Genomic DNA, 25,494 nt, shown 5'->3' with positions numbered 1-25,494 from the left:
GAGAGACAGAAAGAGAGACAGAGAGAAAGAGAGAGGAGAGACAGAGAGACAGAGAGACAGAAAGAGATGTGAGGGAGAAGCGACAGAGACAGAGAAGAGGGAGGGAGGGAGATGAGAGAAACAGAGAAGAGATAGAGAAGGGGAAGGGAGATAGATAGATAGATAGAGAAGAGACAGACAGAGAAGAGGGAGGGAGATGAGAGAGAGAGAAGAGACAGAAAGAGAGACAGAAAGAGAGAGATAGGAGAGAGAGACAGAAAGAGAGAAAGAGAAAGAAGAGACAGACAGATAGACAGAAAGAGAGAAAGAGAAAGAAGAGACAGACAGATAGACAGAAAGAGAGAAAGAGAAAGAAGAGACAGACAGAGAGAAAGAGAGAGGAGAGAGAGACAGAAAGAGAGAGACAGGAGAGAGACAGAGAGACAGAAAGAGATGTGAAAGAGAAGAGACAGAGACAGAGAAGAGGAAGGGAGGGAGATGAGAGTAAGAGAGAAGAGATAGGGAAGAGGAAGGGAGATGAGAGAAAGAGAGAGAAGAGACAGAGAGACAGAAAGAGATGAGAGAAAGAGAGAAAGAGACAGAGCCAGAGAAGAGGGAGGGAGGGAGGGAGATGAGAGAAAGAGAGACAGAAAGAGATGAGAGAAAGAGAGAAAGAGACAGAGCCAGAGAAGAGGGAGGGAGGGAGGGAGATGAGAGAAAGAGAGAAGATATAGAGAAGGGGGAGGAAGATGAGAGAGAGAGGAGACAGACAAAGAGACAGAGAGACAGAAAGAGAGACAGAGAGAAAGAGAGAGCAGAGAGAGAGAGAGAGAGAGAGAAGAGACAGACAGAGAGACAGAAAGAGAGACAGAGAGAAAGAGAGAGGAGAGAGAGAGACAGAAAGAGATGTGAAAGAGAAGAGACAGACAGAGAAGAGGAAGGGAGGGAGATGAGAGTAAGAGAGAAGAGATAGGGGAGGGGAAGGGAGATGAGAGAAAGAGAGAGAAGAGACAGAGAGACAGAAAGAGATGAGAGAAAGAGAGAAGAGACAGAGCCAGAGAAGAGGGAGGGAGAGAGGTGAGAGACAGAGAGAGGAGAGAAAGAGAGAGAAGAGACAGACAGACAGAGAGACAGAAAGAGAGAGGAGAGACAGACAGAGAGACAGAAAGAGAGACAGAAAGCGAGAGAGAAAGAGAGAGGAGAGAGAGAGACAGACAGAGAGACAGAAAGAGGAGAGAAAGAGGGAGAAGAGAGCCCAGCACAATGCAACCATCATGAATACAAGTCAGTTGCCAAGCGTCCAAATTTTGAGCACCTGACCTTGAGGATGCTGCAACGGCTGTGTGAAAAACGATTGTGTCACTTTTTTCAGCGCCATTGTGACTTCGAATGGGCACTAAACAAACCGTCATAAGGAGAGGGCTAGCTGTGTTGGCACCAAGTGACAACAAGAAGTTTGCAGGCTTCTCTTCCTGGGGTCCTCTGGGCTTTTGCAGCCTGGTTCCAGTAGATTTAGCTGCCCTTAGTACTTCAAACCTGCTTGAGCTGACAATCCTGATTAAAAGTGAACCATGGTTTGCAGAGTGCCTCTTTTGCCCTGTGGGTGAGCCAGGCAGCCAGGGGACTCTCTGGGAGGCTTGTGTTCTTGTGTTATGTGCTTGCGTGAAACACTTCTTGCCACAGGAAGATCTCCATTTCGTCTGTCTACTGCCCAGCCATCCAGCCATCTGTATCATCTCTCCCTTTTCATCTCTAGCTTTTCATCTCTTATGTCTGTCTGTCTGTCTGTCTATCTCTATCATCTCTCTGTATCTATATCTATTCATCCACCCATCCGTTTTTTATCTATCTATCTATCTATCTATCTATCTATCTATCTATCATCTATCTATCTATCTATCTATCTATCTATCTATCTATCTATCTATCTATCTATCTATCTATCTACACACACACGGACACACAGACAACCTATCCATCCATCCTCTCGTCTAGCGCCATCTCTTATATCAGTCTCTCTATTATCTATCTATATCTATCCATCCATCCATCCCTGTGTCTAATCTCTCTCCCCCGCCATCTCTCCATCCATTCATTCATTTTTATCTAATATAATTATCTATCTATCTATCTATCTATCTATCTATCTATCTATCTATCTATCTATCATTTATCTATGTATCTACAAAAACACACACATACTCTACCTATCATCCACCCATCCTCTCCTGTCCACCTCCATCTCTCTTGTCTGTCTATCTATATCCATCCACTCATCCTTGTATCTAATCTCTCTCCATCCATCCATCCATCCATCCATCCATCTGTTTTTACCTAATCTTTCTCTCTACACATCTATTTACCTACCTACCTACCTTTCCTTCATCCATCCGTCCGTCCGTCCGTCCTCTCCCTCGTCCAGCTCTCCATCTATCATTTGTCTGTCTCTCTTATCACCTATCACCTCCCCCCCATGTAGCTCTCCAACTATTTTTTGTATTCTTCCTCCCTCCTTCCCTCCCTCCCCTCACCCCACCCCCCCACTCTCTCTCTCACTCCCTTGAGCCATACAGCACCCAAAGAAGATTCCCATGAAGGGTTAAGCCATTCGACTTTTCTACCTGGCTCAGACAAACTCCGTCTCTCACCTGAAGTCCTTGCCACCAAGAAGCCTTGGAATGAAAGAGTCACACTATCGCAAAAGGATTGGTTTTTGCCCCCTTTTTTTAAATAAACTTTATTCTATATTACAAATAGCTTTTTTTTTCTTTCTCGTTTTGTTCTGTTCTGTTCTGGACTGCAAAATAGGAACGCCTTCTATTTACAAACACAGGTATACAATTAAGTATAACAAAGGTACAGAAGCTTTACCAAGTAACAACCGGATCTTTTTTTCGAAAGAACTTATCCTTTGAGTGATACGGTTTTGGGTTTGGAAACTCAAGATTGCTCGGCTAAAATAAAATAAAAGGAAAAGGAAAGAATAGCAGCAGGCTTTTAATAATCCGAAACCTGCACATTTGCAATCCAGGCTGTCTTGGTTTCTTTAAATTATTATTATTATTTATCATTATTTGTGGCTCTTTGTAATACTGTCTTATAAAAAGGAGACTTTCTCCCAACGCTTCCTGTTCAAAATAGGAATTTTACTAAATCAGGCAGAGGCTGAACTATACCAAACAGGAAGACGGGTGGACTCCAACTCCCATTCCATGCTGGCTGGGGGATTCTGGGACTTGGAGTCCACACGTCTTAGTGGCCGAGGTTGAGAAACACCGTCGTGCAGGAGATCAAAACACAGTTAAAAAACAGCCAGGGTGTTCGGCCGCTGGCATAAACGATAACAGGCAGTCCTCGACTTACAGCCGTACTTGTAATGGCCGTTAAGCGAAATTAGTGCAGTTTTTAAACGAATCACCTGGTCGTTAAGTGAAGCTGGCTGGGGACATTGCAAATGGCCATCAGGTGACCCCTGGAGGTTGCAACAGTCGAAAATACATGCCAGGTGCCCAAATATTGACGGTGGGGCAACAAGGATTCTGCGATCATCGTACGTGCGATGACCGTCGTGTCACTTTTTCCCATCGCTGAGGGAGCTTGTCGTAAGTCGAGGACTACCTGTCAGATTGGCTTGGCTCAAATTCTCAAATTCCCAGTACGGCAAAGGTAGTATTTGCATTTTTTGTCATTTCTGCAAGTCTTTCTAAAAATTAGCGTTTGTAGCTCTTTTAATGCCATGCATAAAAATAAAATCGGGTACTAAATGGCACTTTAAGAAACCATAAGAGTCATAATGCGGGGGGGGGGGAAATAATAATAATAATAATTGGAATTTCTTCGGGACGGGAAGATCTTGGGACACCAAAAATAAAACTGCATTTGGAATTCAGAACTGCATCCCAGAATCCTTGGAAATGTGAGGGAGACCAGCTTTAAAAAAAAAAAGTTTTATTTTCTCTCTATTTGACGCAGGATGGAATTCAATTTTTTTAATCCGGTTGCATTGAATTGTCCGGATTGAGCCTTAAACCAACCACACTGGGTGTGATTAAGGAACACAAATGACAACAAGGTCTTTGTGGATCAAGCATCCCCCCTTCCTATGCATGGTTTAAACTTGGTTAGGGTTAATCTTGGGTTTATTTTGGGTCCAGGTGCCTTAACTCATGTGGTCATGCTATCATTTCAAGGCTGAAATGTCGTTAAGTGTGAAAAATGGTCCCAAGTCACTTTTTCAGCCCTGTTGTTAACTTTGAACGGCCAATAAATGAATGATTATAAGTGGAGGCCTACCTGTAATAATAAAGAGGGAAGGTGAAGGTGAATAACTGGGATTTCTTTCACGCTCCTACCAGTTTCCATGCGCAGCAACTGCCTCCATCTACAGCTTGCTCAATTTCCCACAGCTCTGGATTTATTTCGCAAGAGGCTGCATTTTGGGAGCCTGGAGCCAAGGCAAGATGTAGTGCCAGGGAATGGAGGCTCAGCAGAATTTGTAGAAAAATGTGATAGAACTTTGGAGAAAGATGGAGTTGAACACTGAATTCAGGAATGGGGTTATTTGATCGCAGCTGGCTTGGGGCTGATACTGTTGGCCTGGAGAAGTGTGACGGGTTTTCCCGGCTTAAATCAGAATTGTTCTGAGGAAGGAAGGAGCGGTAAATAAGATGAGGTAGGAAGGAAGTAAAGAAAGAAGGAAGGAAGGAAGAAGGAAGGAAGGAAGGAAGGAAGGAAGGAAGGAAAGGCAGGAGAGTTAAATTAGATGAGGTAGGAAATAAAGAAAAAAGGAAGGAAGGAAGGAAGTGAAGGAAGAAGAGTTAAATAAGAGGAGGAAGTAAAGAAGAAGGGAAGGAGGGAAGGAAGGAAGTAAACAAGAAGGAAGAAAGGAGAGGTAAATAAGAGGAGGAAGGAAATAGAGAAGAAGGAAGCAAGGGAGGGAGGGAAGGAGAAAGGGAGGAAGGAGAGGTAAATAAGAGGAGGAAGGAAATAAAGAAGAAGGAAGGAAGGAAGGGAGGTAAATAGGAGGAAGGAAGGAAGGAAGGAAGGAAGGAAGGAACAAAAGAAAAGAAAAGGAGGGAGGGAGGGAGGCAAAGAAATAAGAGATGTAAATGGGAAGAAGGAAGCAAGTAGAGAAGAAGGAAGAAGGAGGGGGAAGAAGAGAAAGAAGAAAGGTAAAAGAAGGGAGGGAATGAAGGAGCAAAGGAAGATTGAAGAAAGGAAGGAGAGAAAAAAGGGATTTAAAGAAGGGGATGAACAAGAAGGAAAGGAGAGGAAGAAGGGGAGAGAGAGCGGGAAGAAAGGAGAAAGGCAAAGGATTAGAAGGAAAGGAAGGAAGGAAGGAATTAGAAATCAGAACTGTGAATAGAAAAACCCATATATTCCCCCACTCCAAAAAGAATTCCTTAAGAGACAATCTCACTCCTGCCAAAGACCCAGAAATAAAACAAGCCTTAAGCGAGATGTGTTTGAATCTCCCGGGTCCAATGAGAAAAAAAGAAAGGAGCGAAAAAATCTCCATTGGGGAAAAGAGGTGGGGGAAGACTCTAATTGCTTCCTATTATTTCTGACCATTCAGTGGGATCGCATCCTGCCTCTTCCCTGGGGGGCTCCAAAGTTGAAATAAAAAGTCGACCCTGTACGAATCCAAAACCCCAAGAATCCCCAAACGGCGGCTTTGAACTTCTTTTCAGGAGAAACCCACTTCGTCTGTTTGGTCCTGTGACTCTCTCAATAGCTGCCCACCATCAGTCGGGGTCAGTGATGGGATGCGGCCGGTTTAACAACCAATTCAGTGAGTGTGCGCTTGGCGTGCACCTGTGATTTGCACACGCGCGCAGTGCTGAAAACGGAGCATTTAGAAGCTCAGCTGCTTGCCTTACATATCAGCAATGGTAAGTAAAACATCTGGGGGGGAAACAGCTGTGCTGCATGATTGAGAGGAGTTGGAAAGCAGGAAATAAAGGACAGGATAGAGCAGGGGAGGGTGGCCTGGGCCAGCTGATCGCCGGACCGACCGGTTTGCACAAACCGCTACGAACCGGCTGAATCCCACCTCTGATTGAGGTTTAGTTTTCTCCAAAATTTCTCCTCCCCGGATGCTTCCTTCACCCATTATCCCTTCCTCTTTCCAGGTGGAATTTTTCTGGAATTCCCTCTTTGGGAATCCCCTTTCCTCTTCGGTGGAGTTCTCATCTTTTTTTTGACGTGTTGCGCACGGGCAGGCCTATTTTTGTGCAAATGCACATGTGCGCGTAGCGGATATCTGGCGCACTGAACTGGCATTAATGCCGGGAGCAACCCACCCCTGCTTTGGGGTCCTCAGGGAGAGACCACAACTTATGTTGAGCTAGCTTTCCCCCAGCAGATCCAACGACGCCGATTTAGGATGGAGAAACAAAGGATCTGGAGTGCTTGTTCAAATACCTGGAGAGAGTGGGTTCGGGACAACCTCTCGCTAAGATTCTGTGCAGTTCGGAGAACCCCCAAATCCTACTCGTGGCTGGCCATGCCCACCCCTCCCTGCTCTTCCCAGGAGTCCCCACGCAGCCCGTTTTGGATGCAGGTAAATGCAGGGCGCTTGCGGAGGCTCGGGGGGGGGGGGGAACAGGCCTACTGGAAGTTCGGGAAAGCCATAAACCAGCCTGATTCCCACCTCCAGAGGGCCTCCGGAGCCCAGGGGATGTCGTTTTCGCCCTCCTGGAGGGTCTAGGAAAGCTTCCGGAGCCCGGGGACCAGGGGTGAAATTCAGCAGGTTCTGACAAGTTGTGGAGAACCGGTAGCAGGAATTTTGAGTAGTTCGGAGAACCGGCAAATAGTACCTCTGGCTGGCCCCAGAGTGGGGAGGGAATGGAGATTTTGCAGTATCCTTCCCCTGGAGTGGGGAGGGAATGAGGATTTTAAAGTATCCTCCCCCTGGAGTGGGGAGAGAATGGGGCTGTTGCAGTATCCTTCCCCTGGAGTGGGGAGGGAAGGGAGATTTTGCAGTATCCTCCCCCTGGAGTGGGGAGAGAATGGGGATTTTGCAGTATCCTCCCCCTGGAGTGCGGAGGGGAATGGGGATTTTGCAGTATCCTTCCCCTGGAGTGTGGAGGGAAGGGAGATTTTGCAGTATCCTCCCCCTGGAGTAGGGAGGGAAGGGAGATTTTGCAGTATCCTCCCCCAGGAGTGGGGAGGGAAGGGAGATTTTACAGTATCCTCCCCCTGGAGTGGGGAGGGAATGGAGATTTTATGGTATCCTCCCCCTGGAGTGGGGAGGGAAGGGAGATTTTGCAGTATCCTTCCCCTGGAGTGGGGAGGGAAGGGAGATTTTGCAGTATCCTTCCCCTGGAGTGGGGAGGGAAGGGAGATTTTGCAGTATCCTTCCCCCAGGAGTGGGGAGGGAAGGGAGATTTTGCGATATTGTCCCTCTGCCATGCCCACCAAGCCACGCCCACAGAACTGTAGTAAAAAAAAAATTGAATTTCAACACTGCGGGGGAGAGTGAAAACACCCTCCCTGGCCATGGTGCAGGGGAGGCCAACTAGGCCACACCCACCATGACCACGCCCACCCAGCAACCGGGCAGAGAACCCCTTGCTAAAATTTTCGAAGCTCCCCCTCCCCCCCCCGGGGCGCAGGTGTCCCAAGCTTGTGAGAACAGTTCTTTTTTTCCCATTACAGCCGATGAAAATAACCATGATTTGATCAAACCAACAAAACAATCAAACCGGGAAAAAGAAAAAGGAAACCGTATGAAAATCAGAAGCGGGAAAGAGAGAGAAAAGGCAGAACTCCCCTTCTCCACCCAATCTCCAGAGATGGGCGGACAAACCCTCTTGGTTCGAAGGGGCCTTTCTTTTTCCGTGACATTCCTCCGGAGCAACTTCCCGGTTCCTCCTCGTGCGGACAAAGATGGAGGAGAGGCAGCTATTGTCCTTCTTGGTTTTTCCCCCCACGTACCCCAACAACGGGGGGACTTCCAAAGGCCAGAGAGAGGGACCGATCCTCCCTTGGCGCAGCTTCTGAACGAACCCCGGGGGTCCGTTCAGCCCGTGGATGGCGCGCTCTCGAAGCAGCAAAGCATGATGGAGGTGAAGCACCCCAAAGTGTTATTCCTGCTCAGTTCATGGAGCAGGCAGTGGTACATTCTGGCGGCCACCAAAAGAAGGACCTGCAGACCAACGGGGACCCCACCCACCCTGAAGACTCTTCGCCTTTCGGGGAGTCCTTCTTAAAATATGTCCCTCAAAAATCCTTGTGGACTAGTTCCTTGGTGTCGGCCCGGCGAGGCAGGTGAGGCTCAGAGGCTTCGACGTGTCTTCGGGAGGCCCTCCTTGGCAGCCTGTTGGAAACTTGCACTTGATGAAAACTGAACTGAGGCACGGCTTGGTTTTTGTGTTTGTGTGTGTGTGTGTTTGTGTGTGTGTGTGTTTGTTTTTTTTGTTCGTCTGTTTGTGTCAATCCCTCCTGGAAAGTCCTCTAAGTGGGGGGCAGTTCTCAGCTGTCTATACTCATGAGGGTTATAACTTGTTCAAGTTTGTAGGTGAGTTTCTGCTTGCCGACTTGGTCGTCTTGATCGAGGGCTCCAAGGATCTGCGTGAAAGGGAGAAAGGAGAAAGGTCGTTAGTGTCCAGAGGACTTGCGTCGTCCTGCACATGCGCAAAAGCAAAAAAACAAGACGCAAAGGAAGCCAAAGAATCACACTCCCAATCTTGCTTGCAAGCCGGGAACGCTGGAGCTGTGTCGTTTTTTGCTTCTTGCCTTCCTACATTAAAAGAATCCCACTTTCTGGCAGCTGGCTTCTGCATCCATTTCTTCTCAATGTCTGTGGTGTGTCCCAGCTGGGAACGAACCGGGAGGGGGAAATTTCTTCCAGCAGCAGAAACAGTTGGGCTTGTCTAGATGTTCCAATAGGTTAATTTGTTCTTTACAGGGTGCTATCATTTTTACAGACTTACGTTCCGTTCTCTTGGACCGGTTCAGGGGCATGGCCAGCCGAGTCACTACCCACTCAGCCGAACCGGGCCAAACCGGTAGGAACCCACCTCTGGTCCAACCAAAAGGAACCACCAAAGGGATGGCCTTCCACGCGTTCTCTTAAAAGTCCATAAGCATAAGCTGTAAGGAAGGGGTGTCAAACTCTAGGCCCATGGGCCAAATCTGGCCTGCGGGGTGCTTAAATCTGGCCCGTTTTCAGCCTCCCCGGCCTCCAGTAGCGCACTGCTGGGCAAAAATGCGCCTCACGGGGCCTCAGCGTGCCCTGTTTTGGCTGGCAAAGTGCTGCCGGCAGCCGTTCGGGCCGAAAACGGGGCAGAGGGGGCTGCATGTGGCCCGCCCGCACCCCATTTTGGCCAGCAGGTTGCTGCAGGAGGCGTCCGTCCTGTCCGTCCCCCCCCCCCGCTTCCCCCCTGCCTGCCCGTGGAGGAGAACTACAATGCTGATCCAGCCCTCGAAGAAAACAGGTTTGGCACCCCTGCTGTAGGAGAAGGAGAGACGGAGTTTGAAGGAGGAGTCAAGAGAGGAACCAGCCTAGAATCGTTACGTTCTCACAACAACGGTTCATCAACGAAACTAATCATGGCATCCCACTTTAGCTGCATTTGCACAAGATTTAATGTTAGTCTGCTTCTTTGGTGTTACAAACCTAGTTTGTTTATTTAGCTTAGGTGACGATTTTTTTTAATCTCTAGCACGCTTGACCTGGTTTGTATGAGTTCACTTTAGAGGTGGAAAAAAGAGATTAAATCACACACTGACCCTATGAGCTGGGCTGATAGGATATACTAAACTATCGAAATCTCTCTGTCTCTCTGTCTCTCTCTCTCTCTCTCTCTCTCCCTCCCTCCCCCTCTCTCTCCCTCTCTCTCTCTCTCTTACACACACATAGACACACACACACACACACACACAAAATAGAACCCTTAACCTATGGTAATATTATTTAAATTTAGTTTTTGGACAAAATGCTTAAACATGCAGTCATGATCGATCTAATGAAGTGGACTGCAATCCAATTAAGCAGGGATGAATAGCACTAGCAATCGGCCTCAGACTAATGTACCACTTCAAAGTCCTTTTCCAGCCCTCTCTAAGCGGTTTATAGAGCCAGCCTCTTGCCCCCAGCAATCTGGGTCCTCAGAAGGATGGAAGGCTGAGCCAACTTTGAGACGGTCAGGATCGAACTGCTGGCAGTGGACGGAGTGAACCTGAAATACTGCTGAAATTCTAACCACTGTTAGAATGGTCTAAGATGAATCCATCCACCCATCCCTACCCACCCATCTACCTACCTAAAAAAGGCAGCCATGTTAAGCCCCCCCATCTAAATGGCTGAGGTAGAGAAACGCTATTCCAGATGACTCCACGGAGCGATTCGCAGACCCGGCTGCCTGTCATCCAAAGATAAGCCAATTGCAAAGCCGAAATGTCCTCTGCCTTTTACTTCCCGGAGTCTTAAGACGTCCATAAAATGGGCTGAAGGTCACCACTAAGTTCACCCTTTGGCCCATGCAAACCCCCCCACCCCCCGGCCCAGGCTCACCTCTTCGCTGTACTTGCCCACATACGAGTAGATCTCGGAGAGCGCACTCATGGTGTTGAACTCGTTCATGTGCATGCGCGATTGCTCCGCTAGATAAGCATTCATATCCTGGTCGCTGATAGCTGGCATCTTGCCGATATCTGAGTAGTACCTAGAGGGGAATGAAGCAGAAAGGGTGAGAATCCCATAAGAAAGGCTAGAGGTGGTGGCCTAGAGGGGGCGCTCTTGTCTTGCAACCAGGAGGAAGAAGGATCCCTTGCAGGGTGGAGTCTGGGCAGCTGAATGGAGTTGAAAGGTGTTTACTGGCCGGTTGCCACTCCTGTCACCAGCGCTGAGTTTTGTTCGGCAGATATATTCTCATTGTGCCCAGAGAGAGAAATACCTGCCTCTACCTAGGATTGAACTTACAGCCTCCTGATGGTGAGGCCAGAGCTCTGCCTCTAGACCACCACACCACTCACAGAACCCCCACATCATGTGATCAAAATTCGGGCAAACGGACAACTATCACGAATCTACAAGGGTTGCAGCCTTGCTAGGGGTCCCATGGTCTCCATCTGCGGCCTTCCCAGCCAGCTTCCGACAAGCAGAGTCAAGGGGGGGGGGAATCTGGATTCACTTAACAACCGTGTGCTTCACCTAACAACCATGGTGATTCACTTAACGACTGTGGCAAAAAGGGTCGTAAAACCGGGCACTGCTCCCTTAACACCGCCATGAAAATTCTAGTCCCCACTTTTAGAGATAACTCGAGAGCTCACCTGTACATAAACGGTGGGAGATTTAATAAGCGGGCTTGAGAAGTCAGTCAGTGTCTGGCGCGAGTTGCAACACCTTGTTGCAACTAAGGGGGAGTTGACACCACCCTAATGCAGTGTGAAGATTTATGCGCAGAGAGCTGGGCTTTTTCAGGAGGCAGCTATCTTTTTCGGGGGTGGGTTTCCCCCATGCTTCTCCCCAGCTTTTAAAGTATGTTTGGGCCGTGGAGGGGAAGGATTCACAGAAGGTAATCACTCACTGTCACTGGCAGCTGCGCTCCGCTGTCAACTGGTTAATTAGATGCCGTCATTTGCATTTTTAATTCCTGCAATCTGACACTTTGCACGCGTGACGAGAAAGAGCCCGGCGTGTGGCTCCCATTGGCCGACGGCATCCAGAATTTGGAAAATTCGCAGAGAGAGAAGGGGCGTGGGGGGGGGAGGAAGCAGGCGCTAAAACACACGGCAGGGGTCCCGCGAAGCCACCTCGGTCAATACCTGCGGTATTTCGCACCCGTGTTCGGTTCCTACCCTGAAGAGTTCACATTCGCCCAGTGGGCACCCTTGCTAAAGTGACTTTAGAATATAGATGACCAATTTATCACCTCTCTCTCTAATTTCAGTAGAGGTAGTCCTCGGATTACGACAAGAACTGAGCCCGAAATATATGGGAGACCGTTGTTTAAGTGAGTGGGTTATGCTGAGAGAGAGAGAGAGAGGGACTGGCCCAAAGTCAACCAGTTGGCTTTCATGGCTAAGGCAGGACTAGAACTCACCGTCTCCTGGTGATTGGGCCAAAGTCACCCAGCTCACTTCCGTGCTTAAGGCAGTGCTAGAACTCACTGTGTCCCGGTGATTGGCCCAAAGTCACCCAGCTCACTTCCGTGTTTAAGGCAGTGCTAGAACTCACCGTGTCCTGATGATTGGCCCAAAGTCACCCAGCCAGCTTTCATGCCTGACGAGACTAGAACTCACTGACTCCTAGCGATTAGTTCAAAGTCACCCAGCCAGCTTCCATGCCTAAGACATGGAAGTCCTTCGGGGTTAGCAGTAGACTTATATACTGCTTCATAGGCCTTTCAGCCCTCTCTAAGCGGTTTACAGAGAGTCAGCATATTGCCCCCAACAACAATCTGGGTCCTCATTTTACCCACCTCGGAAGGATGGAAGGCTGAGTCAACCCTGAGCCGGTGAGATTTGAACCGCTGAACTGCTGATCTAGCAGTAGCCTGCAGTGCTGCATTTAACCACTGCGCCACCTTGGCTCTTTTTGTGCAGGTTGAAGGGGGGGCAGGAATTCCCACTTGGGGTCTGCTTCAGCCTCCTGGTGGGGGGCTTTGGGCGAAGGCTGGAGGGAAGCACCGCTGGTGGGGAAGAGCCGGAGGGCCTCGTTCCAGTGGGACAGCATCACGGCCTGGAACTGGCTGACCATCTCAGCCTGCTGAGCCTCCAGGCACCATCACCTGGCCTTGCACTCCCACAGGTCTTCCCTCCGCTTGGAAATCCTATGCTCCTAGTCCTCATTGAGGTGCTTCTGCTGAGCCTCCTCCTCGGTCAGATCCAATTTGAGCTGTTTTGCCAACTCTTTCTCCTGGGGGCTGCTTAGCTCCGGCAACGGCTTCCTGTTGGGGCCCTAAGGAGCCCCGGTGGGCAGGCGAGGAGTGGTGAGTAGAGACTGGCACTCGACGTGAGTGACAAACTATGAAGCAGAAAACACCTGATGAAGAGCCGAGGTGGCGCAGTGGTTAGAGTGCAGTACTTCAGCTGACTGTTAGCTGCAGTTCAGCGGTTCAAATCTCACCGGCTCAGGGTTGACTCAGCCTTCCATCCTTCCGAGGTGGGTAAAAATGAGGACCCGGATTGTTGTTGGGGGCGATATGCTGACTCTGTAAACCGCTTAGAGAGGGCTGAAAGCCCTATGAAGCGGTATATAAGTCTAACATTGCTAACATTGCTATTGCTATAACACCTAATCAAGAAACACCCAAGCACAAAATCACCCCCCCCCCAAAAAAAAACCACTGGCAGGAAAATCTACTGTAAATAAACAGGGAGCAAACCCCCAAACTCTCTTGCACTGATGACGTTACCTGGTCAGGCAATGAAATGTTTGCAAGCATGCAACCGAGTGCAGAGAACAAGCAAGGACTCCGGATAGATCTGCCAGCAGCCAACACTCAGATAAGCAGAGATTAACACCAGACAAACAATTGTGCAGAAAGCAATAACCTAATGAAAGAGAAAACCACGCCTCCACCAGAACCGGCAGGGCAAGCTACTGTATATAAAAAAACACGGAGCAAACCCCACACTCCCTTGCACTGATGACGTTACCTAGTCGGGCAACAAGACACATACCAACCGCCAACCAAGCTCAGAGAGCAGGAAGAACTCCAGCGTTCAACAGCGAGCTATTTTCTTCTTTTGGAACTGGTGTTTGTCTGTTGTAGGTTGAAAACCCAATTCCCCAGACAGCATTGGAGGTTCCAAGAAGGAGAGAGACATTGTTGTTAGTTGCAAAGTCATGTCTGACCCATCGCAACCTCATGGACAACGTTCCTCCAGGCCTTCCTGTCCTCTACCATCCTCTGGAGTCCATTCAAGCTCACGCCGACTGCTTCGGTGACTCCATCCAGCCACCTCCTTCTCTGTCGTCCCCTTCTTCTTCTTTTGCCCTCCATTGTTCTCTGTAACGTTCCTGTGGTTCGTCCATGAGGCCAATGTTGAGAAAAGACAGGAGACGACCTTTCTCGGGATGGAGCAACCCAGATTGGGGGTCTGAGAGCCCCTTTTATTGAGATAGGACAAAGGCAGGAGGAGCAATAGCATGTGAGTAAAAACAGCCTGTAAAAGTACAATTTCTAATCTACTACTCAGAGAAGCTCAGTCTATATATGGTCAAATCCTGGACGTCATTGGTAGGGCGCATCTCAGGATGTTATGTTATGCACTATCAGGATGTTATGGCGTTTTAGGAGTTTGTTTTCTCCTGTGTGGTTCAGCGTGGCTCCGCATGCCCTGGTATGAACTGGGCCATGGGGGACACACACCTACACAAGGAACTATATTACAACATCCCAGCATGAGGCTCTTCCCCAGGGATTCCTTCCTTCTCATTTAGGTGGCCAAAGTCTTTTGAGTTTCCTCTTCAGGATCTGGCCTTCTAAAGAGCAGCCAGGGTTCATCTCCTCCAGGACTGACCGGTTGGATGGCCTTGCAGTCCAAGGGACTCAATGCAGGAGTCTTCTTCTCCAGCACCAGAGTTCAAAGGCCTCCATTCTTTGGCGCTCAGCCTTCCTTATGGTCCAACATATCACAGCCATCCATTGCAACTGGGAACTGACGGCCCTCCAAACTGACCTGCTGAAAGGCATCTGTGCACTTTATAAATATTCCATGGCTCGTCGTCCCGCTGAGCAGAACATGAGAACGCGGGCAGGCATTATACCCAATTAAAAATGAATGAAGCTTGGGCAAGGAAACCAACAGTCACATAACCCATTCTGGGTAGGCGGGCTCTCCGTTCCGAACTGCTCAAGGCGCTTAATTACACTGGAACCAACCCAAATGGATCCTTCCTGTTTTAACTTCCCTCCTGGGAGAGAAATGCAAATTGGCTGACTATCGAAAACCTGGTTTACGTCCGTCCGGTTGCACAGAACTGACAGCAGGGCAACTTGGAACCCTTGCCAAATTCAAGATAATCTATGATAAGGGATGTTGTGTGTGTGTGTGTTTGTGTGTGTTTTGCAGCCTGTAACAAGAGAGCCCTTGATCTAACCCAGTGTTTCTCAACCTTGGCCACTTGAAGATGTCTGGACTTCAACTCCCAGAATTCCCCAGCCAGCATTCTAGATGGTCCCAAGAAAAAAAGAGCCGAGGTGGCGCAGTGGTTAGAGTGCAGTACTGCAGGCCACTTCAGCTGACTGCTAGCTGCAGTTTGGCACTTCAAATCTCACCGTCTCAAAGGTTGACTCAGCCTTCCATCCTTCCGAGGTGGGTGAAATGAGGACCCGGATTGTTGTTGGGGGCGATATGCTGACTCTGTAAACCGCTTAGAGACGGCTGAAAGCCCTATGAAGCGGTATATAAGTCTAACTGCTATTGCTATTGCTGTCTCCAAATCCTGCAACCGTTCTTCCTGTGTTTTAGCCTCCAGGCCTTTGATCGTCTTACTTTCCTCTTCTCTGCACTTGGACAAACGGTTGCAACAAATAGTTTTATGACAACTTTTGCAAGGGAGCCCAGGCACTCCGAGAGGTTGCAGGGCCAACTCCAGGCGCATGGAGTCACCTGCTCGTCTGCGCCAATGAGGAAATCCTGCCTGGCTTTTACTTCGTTTTGACAGCTCATCAAAATGCAAAAAAAAATATATCATTAACCATCATCGCCTCTCCATGCTCTAATCTTCCAGGGTGGTCCTGGTTTTATTTTTATTTTTTTGCTGCTGTGGCATGGAGCTAATTGCCTTGCTAGGGCCTTTGGAGGGGGGTGGCTACTGCTGCTCGTTACAAAGCTCGTTAATAATCATTTAGCATATGAAACACGGGTAATGAGACCATGTGTTGCAGACAGAAGATGGCAATTACAGGAATGACATAATTACGCAAACCGTTCCGGGGGAGGGGGGGCAGGGGGCACCAAAGTCCTCAGCAGAAGCTCAGAAGAACCTCAACTCCAAGAAAACTCATGTCAGGCCTCCAGCCGTCTCTTCTTTTGGGATCTTTGGCCTGCCGCACTTTCTATTATTCTACCGTGCATTGGTGGGAAAATAGGAGAGGGGATTGTACGGAGTTAGATGATACGTAGCCATAACAACATTCTTTCTAGAAAGCCAAGGTCATCCTTTGTCTCTGAACCTCTGCACTTGACCATTGCATTATGGGTGTAAGCATGCTTTCAGCCCACGAGGACAAAAAGGTTAGCCATCACTGGTATAAGGTCTCCTGCTTGAGCAGGGGGTTAGACTAGAAGACCTCCAAGGCCCCTTCCAACTCTGCTATTGTAAATGTCCTTGTGGATCTTTGGTCTGCCACACTTTCTATTATTCTACTATACCTTTTTCTACTGTGGGAAAATGTGGAGTTAGATGAAACGTAGCCATAACAACATTCTTTCTAGAAAGCCAAGGTCATCCTTTGTCTCTGCACCTCTGCACCTGACCGGAACTGGATGGGTGGAAGCTGCCAGCATGGCAGGGGGAGATTGGACCATGAGATGGACTTGTAGGTGTGGGGGGGGGGGGCAAGATCTTGAACTTTCAACCAGGTGAGGGAAACTGGGAAGCTTTCAGATTCGAGTTTTTGCCAGATGTGCCAAGATGGATCTCTTAATCAATTCGGACTTTGGGCAATATTTTGCCTTGGACTCTGATTTACTTTTCGATGCTATTTGGAGCCCTGACAACTCAACCGTGGGACGGTGGGGACTTTGTTATGCCAACGTGATGTGGGGTTTGTCCACTGATTGAAACACATCTGGCAGAAGACAATGGGACTGACGTCCACATTGCTAAGGATATAAACGTTGGGCATTTTAGCCCAAGGGGTCTATTATACCGGTTTAGGATGTGGTGAGAAGGAATGGCTTTGACTTGAAGACGAAAGAAGGGAAGGAAGGATGGCAATAATGTTTTCCCCCCCCCAACAGATGGTCGTCCTACTTTGAGTTAAAGTAGAACCAACATCAGTTCTCCAGATCAATGGAACTCATGGTATCTAAGCCTAAAAGAACTCTGAATTTGCTCATGGGGGAGAGAGAAATGTGGGGGTCCTTGGTGGTCTATGAGCTTGGTTGGTGTTTTGGCAGATGTTTCGTGAACCAACTAGTCAACATCATCGGTCTAAAAGTGAGTGGGGCGGGAGGAAGAGGAGGAAGAGAAGAAGAGGAAGGAGGAAGGAGGAGGAATGGAGGGGGAGGAGGAGGAGGAGGAGGAAGAAGAAGAAGAGGAAGAGGAAGGAAGGGAGGAGGAGGAGGAAGAAGAAGAAGAAGAGGAAGAGGAAGGAAGGGAGGAGGAGGAGGAGGAAGAAGAAAAAGAAGAAGAAGAAGAAGAAGAAGGAGAAGGAGAAGGAGAAGGAGAAGGAGGAGAAGAAGAAGATGATCATTGGTGCTCTCTGAGCTTGGTCATTTTCTAGAAGAAGGAGGAGGAGGAGGAGGAGGAGGAGGAGGAGGAGGAGGAGGAGGAGGAGAAGAAGAAGAAGAAGAAGAAGAAGAAGAAGAAGAAGAAGAAGAAGAAGAAGAAGAAGAAGAAGAAGAAGAAGAAGAAGAAGATCATCATTAGTGCTCTCTGAGCTTGGTCATTTTCTTGCAGACATTTCACGACCCAACTAGGTAACATCATCAGTCTATAAGTGAGTGGGCGTGGAGGAGGAGGAAGAGGAAGATGAGGAAGAGAAGAGGAAGAAGAAAGGAGGAGGAATGGAGGAGGAGGCGGCCAATTAGTTTTGCAAGGCCACCCAGAGCACAGAGTCAAAACGGAGCTTCAGAGTTTAAACCGACCAAAACGAACAAAATTGCTTCCTGCAAAAGCTCACATCCCATTCGCTCCTCTTTTATGTCCTATGGGAGGGGCCAATCATCTCCAAGCCTTACTCCCGAATCGCCCTTTTTGTCTTAACTGCTCTTGCCTCCTGGCAGCTCTGTGCATGCACACACTGGGAACAGGCTCCCCCTGTTCCTCTGCCTCGCTGATGTCAGGCTCTGGAGGCAGCACATAACTCCCAGATGGCCCTGGGCCCCTCTCTGCCTCCGACGCAGAGCTCTTGTCCGAGCCTTCCCCAGACTCCAGGACTGGCCCATGTACAGTGGTGGGTTATGGGTGGTACCGGTAGTAGTAGCTGGGAGCAGCCGCCACCATATTGGTACAGTGGCTTGTTTGGGGCCACCCACCTGCTCGCATTCCATAACTGTTTATAATGCGACCGGCTAATTCCGCAACCACGCACAGTGTGTGGCGTCTGAGTAACCTCCGCCGAGGAGCTGGGTGTCGCAGGGTGATGGCGTGCGCATGCTTGCGCAGCACGCATGCCCGACTAAGACACCCGGCCCTGTGCGCAGCTTACTAGTTGCAACGGGATCCAGATCCCCCCCCCCCACCGTCCATGTTCTTCCCCAACCTCCTCGCTGTCCTACTCTGCTACCAGCTCCCCAGGCCGCTGGTGGACCAAAACACGGGCTCCTCTGGAGATGCATTTGCAACACACAGCACCCCAGTCCAAAGCAACACACAACGCCACAATGTAAAGCAACCCAACCCAACACGGGTAGTCCTCGATTCACGACCACAATTGAGCCCAACCTATCTGTTGCTAAGTGAGACATTTGTTAAGGGAGCGTTGCCCTGTTTTGCAACCTTTATGAACCAGTTGCCAAACATCCGAACTTCGATCCCATGACTGCGAGGGTTGTAAGTGTGAAAAATTGTCCTCAGTCCCTTTTTTCAGTGTTGTCGTAACATCGTACGGTCACTAAATGGGCTGTCATTACTTAAGGACTACCTGAGGGTACACAGCCCAGGTTAACACCACAGGTATAGCAATAGCAATAGCAGTTAGACTTATATACCGCTTCATAGGGCTTTCAGCCCTCTCTAAGCGGTTTACAGAGTCAGCATATTGCCCCCCCAACAACAATCTGGGTCCTTATTTTACCCACCTCGGAAGGATGGAAGGCTGAGTCAACCTTGAGCTGGTGAGATTTGAACAGCCGAACTGCAGAACTGCAGTCAGCTGAAGTAGCCTGCAATGCTAAATTTAACCACTGCGCCACCTCGGCCGGCAGTCATATTCCTTTTAGGATCTTTGGCCTGCCACACTCTCTCTCTTTCTCTACTATGCTGTTTCATTAGGGGGGTAATTGGAAAGGGGAATAGTAAGGAGTAGAATTGTAGAATGTGTTGTTGTCAAAACAAAACATTCCTTTCCAGAAGCCCAAGGTCATCCTTTGTCTCCGCACCTCTGCACCTGGCCGGAACTAGATGGGTGGAAATGTCAGCGTGGCAGAGGAAGATTGGATCATGTGATGAGCTTGTGGGTGCGTGGACACGGTCTTGAACTTTCAACTGGGTGGAAAACCCAGGAAGCTTTCAGATTCGGGTTTCCACAGTTTGTACCAACATGTCTCTCTTATTAAATTGGAAATTTGAGGAAAGCAATGCCTTGGACTCTGATTTAATTCTGGATGATATTTGGAACGCTAACACTATGTCCCTACGGTCTTGTAAGTTGCTCCTATTTTTCCGCCATTTTCCTGCGGGTTGGCGCTTCAATCGGCTTGGCGGGTCTACGCAGGTTAACCCACAAGGGTCATTCCCATTTTTCCCCCTGTTTGTGCGAGAGGCACACCGTCTACTTTCCGGCTCGTTCTCTCTTCCTTCAAGCTCGGCGTGAGCTCATTTGTCAGCAGGAGAGGCCCAAATCGGCTAAAGACTTCTGTGTTGTAGGCAATATGAAAAGCTATTTTTCTCGGCCGTGTTCCCAATTGACCGGATAATTATGTTTAGGATTGGACGGAGACTTCGGCTTCTAACGGATGCGGTTTCTTAGCAACCCGAAAGGCAGCTCGGGAGATACCTGCCTTAATTATGCTCCGGTTCCTTGAGGATGAGAGGGAAAACGCCAGCTGCTTACAAGCCCTGGGAAGGAAGTAGTAGAGGTTGCTAGCGATTTGGAAAGGCAGGCCGGGTCGTTGGCTGGACTACAGACGAGGCAGGCTCATTATATCTGCCAGATTTCTGGAGGGTCAAGTTGTCTTCTCTGATCTCGGTCCCGGAGAAGGCTGTTTGTCCTCCAGGGTGAGGACCAGAGGAAGCAGCATGGCTTTGGACTTTCCAGCGAATTTTGTTTTCAGAGCCAAAAGGAAAAGGATTCTGCTGGGAGGCTAATTGGGTAGTGTGAGGTTCTTGGAGGTATTTAATGACGAGCTAGACACACCTGGGCCTGTTGGGTCATGGCTGCAGAGGTGAACAGAGAAAGGGAATGACCAAGGACGGGCAAAAAACCCAGAGGGAACAGGTATGCCTTTCGACTTCCTGCTGGCTTCCCCATTGAATTTCCTTATGGGAATCTGGCAGGGAACATTGGAAACTTCCCTTCTCCTTCTCCTTCCTTCCTCCCTTCCCTCACGGCAATTTTTAAGTTAGTCACATAGTGGTTCAGTGGTCGCGAAAGGGGATCCCGTAATCTCGGGACACTGCAACCGTCATAAATATGGGCCAGTTGCCAAGCAGCTGAATTTTGATCACGTGACTATGGTGAATGCTGCAACGGTCATAAATGTGAAGAACGGTCATAAGTCAGCTTTTCAGTGCTTTTGGATCTTGGGATGGTCAATAACCGAACTGTTGCAAGCCAAGGGTTATCTGTAATGCTCTTATAAAAGAAAGAGAGAGGAGAGAGAGAGAGAGGCAGGAAGGAGAGAGAGAGGGGAGGGACAGAGAGAAGAGAAAGGAGGGAGAGAGAAAAAAGAGAGAGACAGGAAAAAGAGAAAAGAGACAGAAGAGAAAGAAAAGGTGAGAGAAGAGAGACAGCGAGAGAGAGAGAAAAGAGAAAGGGAGGAGAGAGAAGAGAGAGAAGAGAAAGAAAAGAGAGAGAGACAGGGAGAAGAAAGAAGAGACGGAGACAGAGGAGAAAGAGAGGAGAGAGAGAGAGAAAAGAATGACAGAGAAAGGAGAGATTAGAGAGAGAGAGAAGAGCAACAAAGAAAGGAGAGAGAAGCAAGAGCCAGGGAGAAAAGAGAGAGCGAGGAGAGAGAGACAGAGAAAAGAGAGAGGAGAGACAGGAGAAGAGAGAGAAAAAGAAGAGAGACAGGAGAGAGAAGAAAGAGAGAGACAGAGGAGGGAGAGAGAGAGAGAAGAGAGAGACAGAGAGAAGAGAGAGACAGAGAGAAGAGAGAGAGAAAGAGAGAGAGGGAAAGAGAAGAGAGAGAGGAGACAGCGAGACAAAGAGAAAAGAGAGACAGAGAAGAGAGAGAGAGAGAAAGCGGAGAGAGAGAAGAAAGAGAGAGACAGAGGAGGGAGAGAGAGAGAGAAGAGAGAGAAAGAGAAGAGAGAGAGGAGAGACAGAGAGAAAAGAGAGACAGAGAGAGGAGAGAGAAAGAGAGAGAAAAAGAGGAGAGAGAGGAGAGAGAAGAAAAAGAGAGAGACAGAGGAGGGAGGGAGAAGAGAGAGACAGAGACAGAGAGAAGAGAGAGACAGAGAGAGGAAAGAGAGACAGAGGAGAGAGAGACAGAGGAGAAGAGAGAGAAAGAGAGAAAAAAGAGACACAGAGAGCGGAAGAGTCTGACCTACCTTTCTACCCAGTTCTTGTAGCTGGGAATATCCTTGGCGTAAAGCAGTTTATTCGATGGGGAATCTTTGCCCAAACGGTGCTCTGAAGTTGAACAGGAGTCCATGAAGGTTTGTGCTACCACCGATAAGCAGGCATCCGTGATGCTGTTCTTGTGAATGTCGAAGACAAACTGGGGATTTTTGATCATGTTCACCCAAAACCTCAAGGGCAAGCTGAAGACAGAAACACAAATTCAAGTACCGTATTTTTCAGAGTATAAGACGCTCCGGAGTCTAAGACGCACCTTAGTTTTCGGGAAGGAAAATGAGAGGGGGAAAAAATTCTGCCTCGTGGCTACCAGCCTCCATGGTTAGCTTCCTGACTTGGAACACATGTTAACAAGTTCAGCCAATGAATAGACAGAGCAACTAAGTCAGCCAATGGGAGCTTAAATAGTTCTGAGTCTGTGCTGAGAATCGAAACTGAAACTACTCTGTCTGCTCTGAACTCTGACATGAAACTAACTGTTCTCTCCTGCTTTCGTTCTGCTTGTAACTTCTACCACATTGAAAGATTTGGACTCTGAAATTTGCTTTGTGAGCAACAAGGAGACAGAAATAAAAGAGATCTGTGTGTACAGTATGTGTGTGTATGTATGTATGTTCCAGCATAACCCTAGAACGCCTTGAGCAATTTCAACCAAACTTGGTAGACAGATGACTTACTCTCTGGAAACAAATACTGTGGGGGGGTAAGACACCCCTAAGACACCCTCGGGGTGTGTGTTCTGTTAAGATACAGCCTGTTGTGCCTTCAAATGGCTTCTACCGTACTGCTGTAAAATGGATTCTACTATACAGTGCAGTGGAGTTGCCAATGGTAACGGCTTCACAGTACTCCACAAGGGGACTTCCTCTGGTAAGGCAGAAAATCCAACATTAGAAGTAATCCTGTATTAGACAGGATTACGATAAATAAACACCCGGGCAATGCCGGTTTATCAGCTAGTCCAAGAAAGATGTTCTCCGCCTACTTCCTTTCTAAGACATTTCTTGGCTGTTTTATCGAGGCCCTCAGGAGTCTCTGTTTCTGACTTCCCTGAAACCCTGGGTGCTGGTTCTTTTCCCAGCGAGCAACAGGCGATAAGTCAAGAAACCGTCGGGAAGAAAGGAGTTGGGGAAACGGACATGGAATTAATTGAATCTGCTCAAAACCATGTCTCCGTTTCTTTCATCCCGCTTTCAACGCCCACCTCTTTCCCCGTCTTTAAAGGAAGTCCCCAAGTGGCTTCAATCAGCCTTAAATGAAAGCCCCAGATGATGTTAATAATACGCTAATGTTTCATTAGTTCCAAATTTCTTTCTTTCTCTGCCTGTGTTCTGTCTTTCCCTCCCTTCCTTCCTTCCCTCTGTTCACTCCCTCTCTCCCGCATTCCCCTCCCTCTGTCTTTTCCTCTGTCCCCTCTCTTTTCCTTCCTTCTTTCCTTCCTTCCTTCCTTCCTCAGTCACTCCACCTCTCTCTCTCCTTTCCTCTGTTCCCTCTCTTTTCCTTCCTTCCTTCCTCCCGAATTCCCCACCCTCTCTCTTTTCCTCTGTTCCCTCTCTTTTCCTTCCTTCTTTCCTTCCTTCCTTCCTTCCTTCCTCAGCTCACTCCACCTCTCTCTCCTTTCCTCTGTTCCCTCTCTTTTCCTTCCTTCCTTCCTCCCGAATTCCCCACCCTCTCTCTTTTCCTCTGTTCCCTCTCTTTTCCTTCCTTCTTTCCTTCCTTCCTTCCTTCCTCAGCTCACTCCACCTCTCTCTCTCCTTTCCTCTGTTCCCTCTCTTTTCCTTCCTTCCTTCCTCCTGAATTCCCCACCCTCTCTCTTTTCCTCTGTTCCCTCTCTTTTCCTTCCTTCCTTCCTTCCTTCCTTCCTTCCCTCCTTCCTCAGCTCACTCCACCTCTCTTTTCCTCTGTTCCCTCTCTTTTCCTTCCTTCCTTCCTCCCGAATTCCCCACCCTCTCTCTTTTCCTCTGTTCCCTCTCTTTTCCTGCCTTCCTTCCTCCCGAATTCACTCCGCCTCTCTCTCTTTTCCTCTGTTCCCTCTCTTTTCCTTCCTTCCTTCCTTCCTTCCTTCCTTCCTTCCTCCCATGTTCACTGCCCCTCTCTTTCTTTTCCTCTGTCCCCTCCCTCCCTCCCATGTTCACTCCCCTCCCCCTCTCTTTTCCTCTGTTACCTCTCTTTTCCTTCCTTCCTTCCTTCCCTCCTTCCTTCCTTCCTTCCTCAGCTCACTCCACTTCTCCCTCTCTTTTCCTCTGTCCTCTCTTTTCCTCTCTCCCTCCCTTTCCTTCCTCCTGTGTTCACTCCCCCTCCATCTTTCTTTTTCTCTGTCCCCTTTCTTTTCCTTCCTCCCTCCCTCCCCTTTCATTCTTTCCCCTCCCTCCTCCTTCCCCTCTGTTCCCTTTTTCCTCCCCCTCTTAGATCATAAGCGAAGGACTACTTGATATTTCGGAAGTGGCATTTCTGGACTCTGCCCTGGCTGCTTCTGGTTCCCTTGGGCGGGAAGGTTCCAAAATGCCCTTAAATTTTAGGAACCTTCTGCAAATGGCTTCCTCTTTTGGCCCTGTTTGGGGTGTGTGTGTGCGGGGGAGCGAAGGTGTGCTGGGCTCTTTGGAAGCTCTCACCAATTGCTTTTCCAGGTGTGCCGCACATGTGGATCGTGGATGTTGTGCTTATCTGCTTGCTCATCCAGGAAGTCAAACATGTACTTGATGGCCAAGGGTAGCGCACTCCCTCGGTGGGCCGTACTGAAGATTGTCTCAAAGAGGTCATCCACAAACTTCTGCAAAGTGCCCTGGGAGGAGAAGGGGACACCAGGAGGGAAAGAGACAAAAATGGGGGGGGGAGGGAAGGAAGTAGAGAAGAAGGAAGAAAGGGAGGGAGGGAGTGAATGAGGGAAAGACAGGGAACAGAGGAAAGGGAGGGAGAGAGGGAGGAGAGGTAAATAAGAGGGGGAAGGAAGGAAATAGAGAAGAAGGAAGAAAAGGAGGAGGAAGGGAGGAAAGAAGGAAGGAAGGAGAGGTAAATAAGAGGAGGGAGGAGGGAAGAAGGAAGAAAAAGAGGGAGGGAGAGAGGAAAGAAGGAAGGAAGGAGAGGTAAATAACAGGAGGGAGGCAGGAAGTAGAGAAGAAGGAAGAAAGGGAGGGAGGGAGTGAATGAGGGAAAGACAGGGAACAGAGGAAAGGGAGGGAGGGAGGAGAGGTAAATAAGAGGAGGAAGGAAGGAAATAGAGAAGAAAAGGAAGGAGGAAGGAAAGAAAGAAGGAAGGAAGGAGAGGTTAATAAGAGGAGGAAAGAAGGAGAGAAGGAAGAAAGGGAGGGAGGGAGGGAGGAGAGGTAAATAAAAGGAGGGAGGAAGGAGAGAAGAAGGAAGAAAAAGAGGGCGGGAGGAAGGAAGGAAGGAAGGAAGGAAGGAGAGGTAAATAACAGGAGGGAGGGAGGAAGTAGAGAAGAAGGAAGAAAGGGAGGGAGGGAGTGAATGAATGAGGGAAAGACAGGGAACAGAGGGAAAGGAGGGAGGGAGGGAGGAAGGAAGGAGAGGTAAATAAGAGGAAGAAGGACAGAAGTAGAGAAGAAGGAAGAAAAAGAGGGAGGAAGGGAGGAAAGAAGGAAGGAAGGAAGGAAGGAAGGAAGGAAGGAGAGGTAAATAACAGGAGGGAGGAAATAGAGAAGAAGGAAGAAAAAGAGAGAGGGAGTGAACGAGGGAAAGACAGAACAGGGAAAGGAGGGAGGAGGAGGCAGAGAGGAGGAGGAGGGAAGAAGATGAGGAAGAGGAAGAAGGGGAAGAGGAGGAAGAAGAGGGAGAAGGAGGAAAAGCGGAGGAGGAAGGGGGAAGAAGCAGGAAAGAGGAAAGAGGAAGAAAGAAGAAAAAAAATATAAAAAAAGAATTATAAAAACAACGTTATAAAAATTTCACAAGGCAAACACCCTGAAGATAA

General features: G+C 48.7%; 1 protein-coding gene across 1 annotated transcript in view; it reads right to left on the bottom strand.

Moving 5' to 3' along the window:
- Positions 1-8,381: 8,381 nt before the first annotated feature.
- Positions 8,382-25,494, bottom strand: part of PLXNA4 (plexin A4) — a 487,979-nt gene continuing 470,866 nt past the window's right edge. Inside the window, 4 exon segments of the mRNA XM_087722680.1 lie at positions 8,382-8,550; positions 10,499-10,649; positions 21,542-21,754; positions 24,182-24,351. Coding sequence (XP_087578806.1) covers positions 8,455-8,550; positions 10,499-10,649; positions 21,542-21,754; positions 24,182-24,351 — 630 coding nt within the window. The 3' untranslated portion in view covers positions 8,382-8,454.

This window comes from Thamnophis sirtalis, unplaced genomic scaffold (genome assembly GCF_051295495.1).
Source record: "Thamnophis sirtalis isolate CommonGarterSnake01/CBP01778 unplaced genomic scaffold, rThaSir2_p1.2 scaffold_9, whole genome shotgun sequence".
Classification (NCBI taxonomy): Eukaryota; Metazoa; Chordata; class Lepidosauria; order Squamata; family Natricidae; genus Thamnophis; species Thamnophis sirtalis.
Note: the sequence above shows the minus strand (reverse complement) of the source record. Positions and strands in the feature narration are given on the sequence as shown.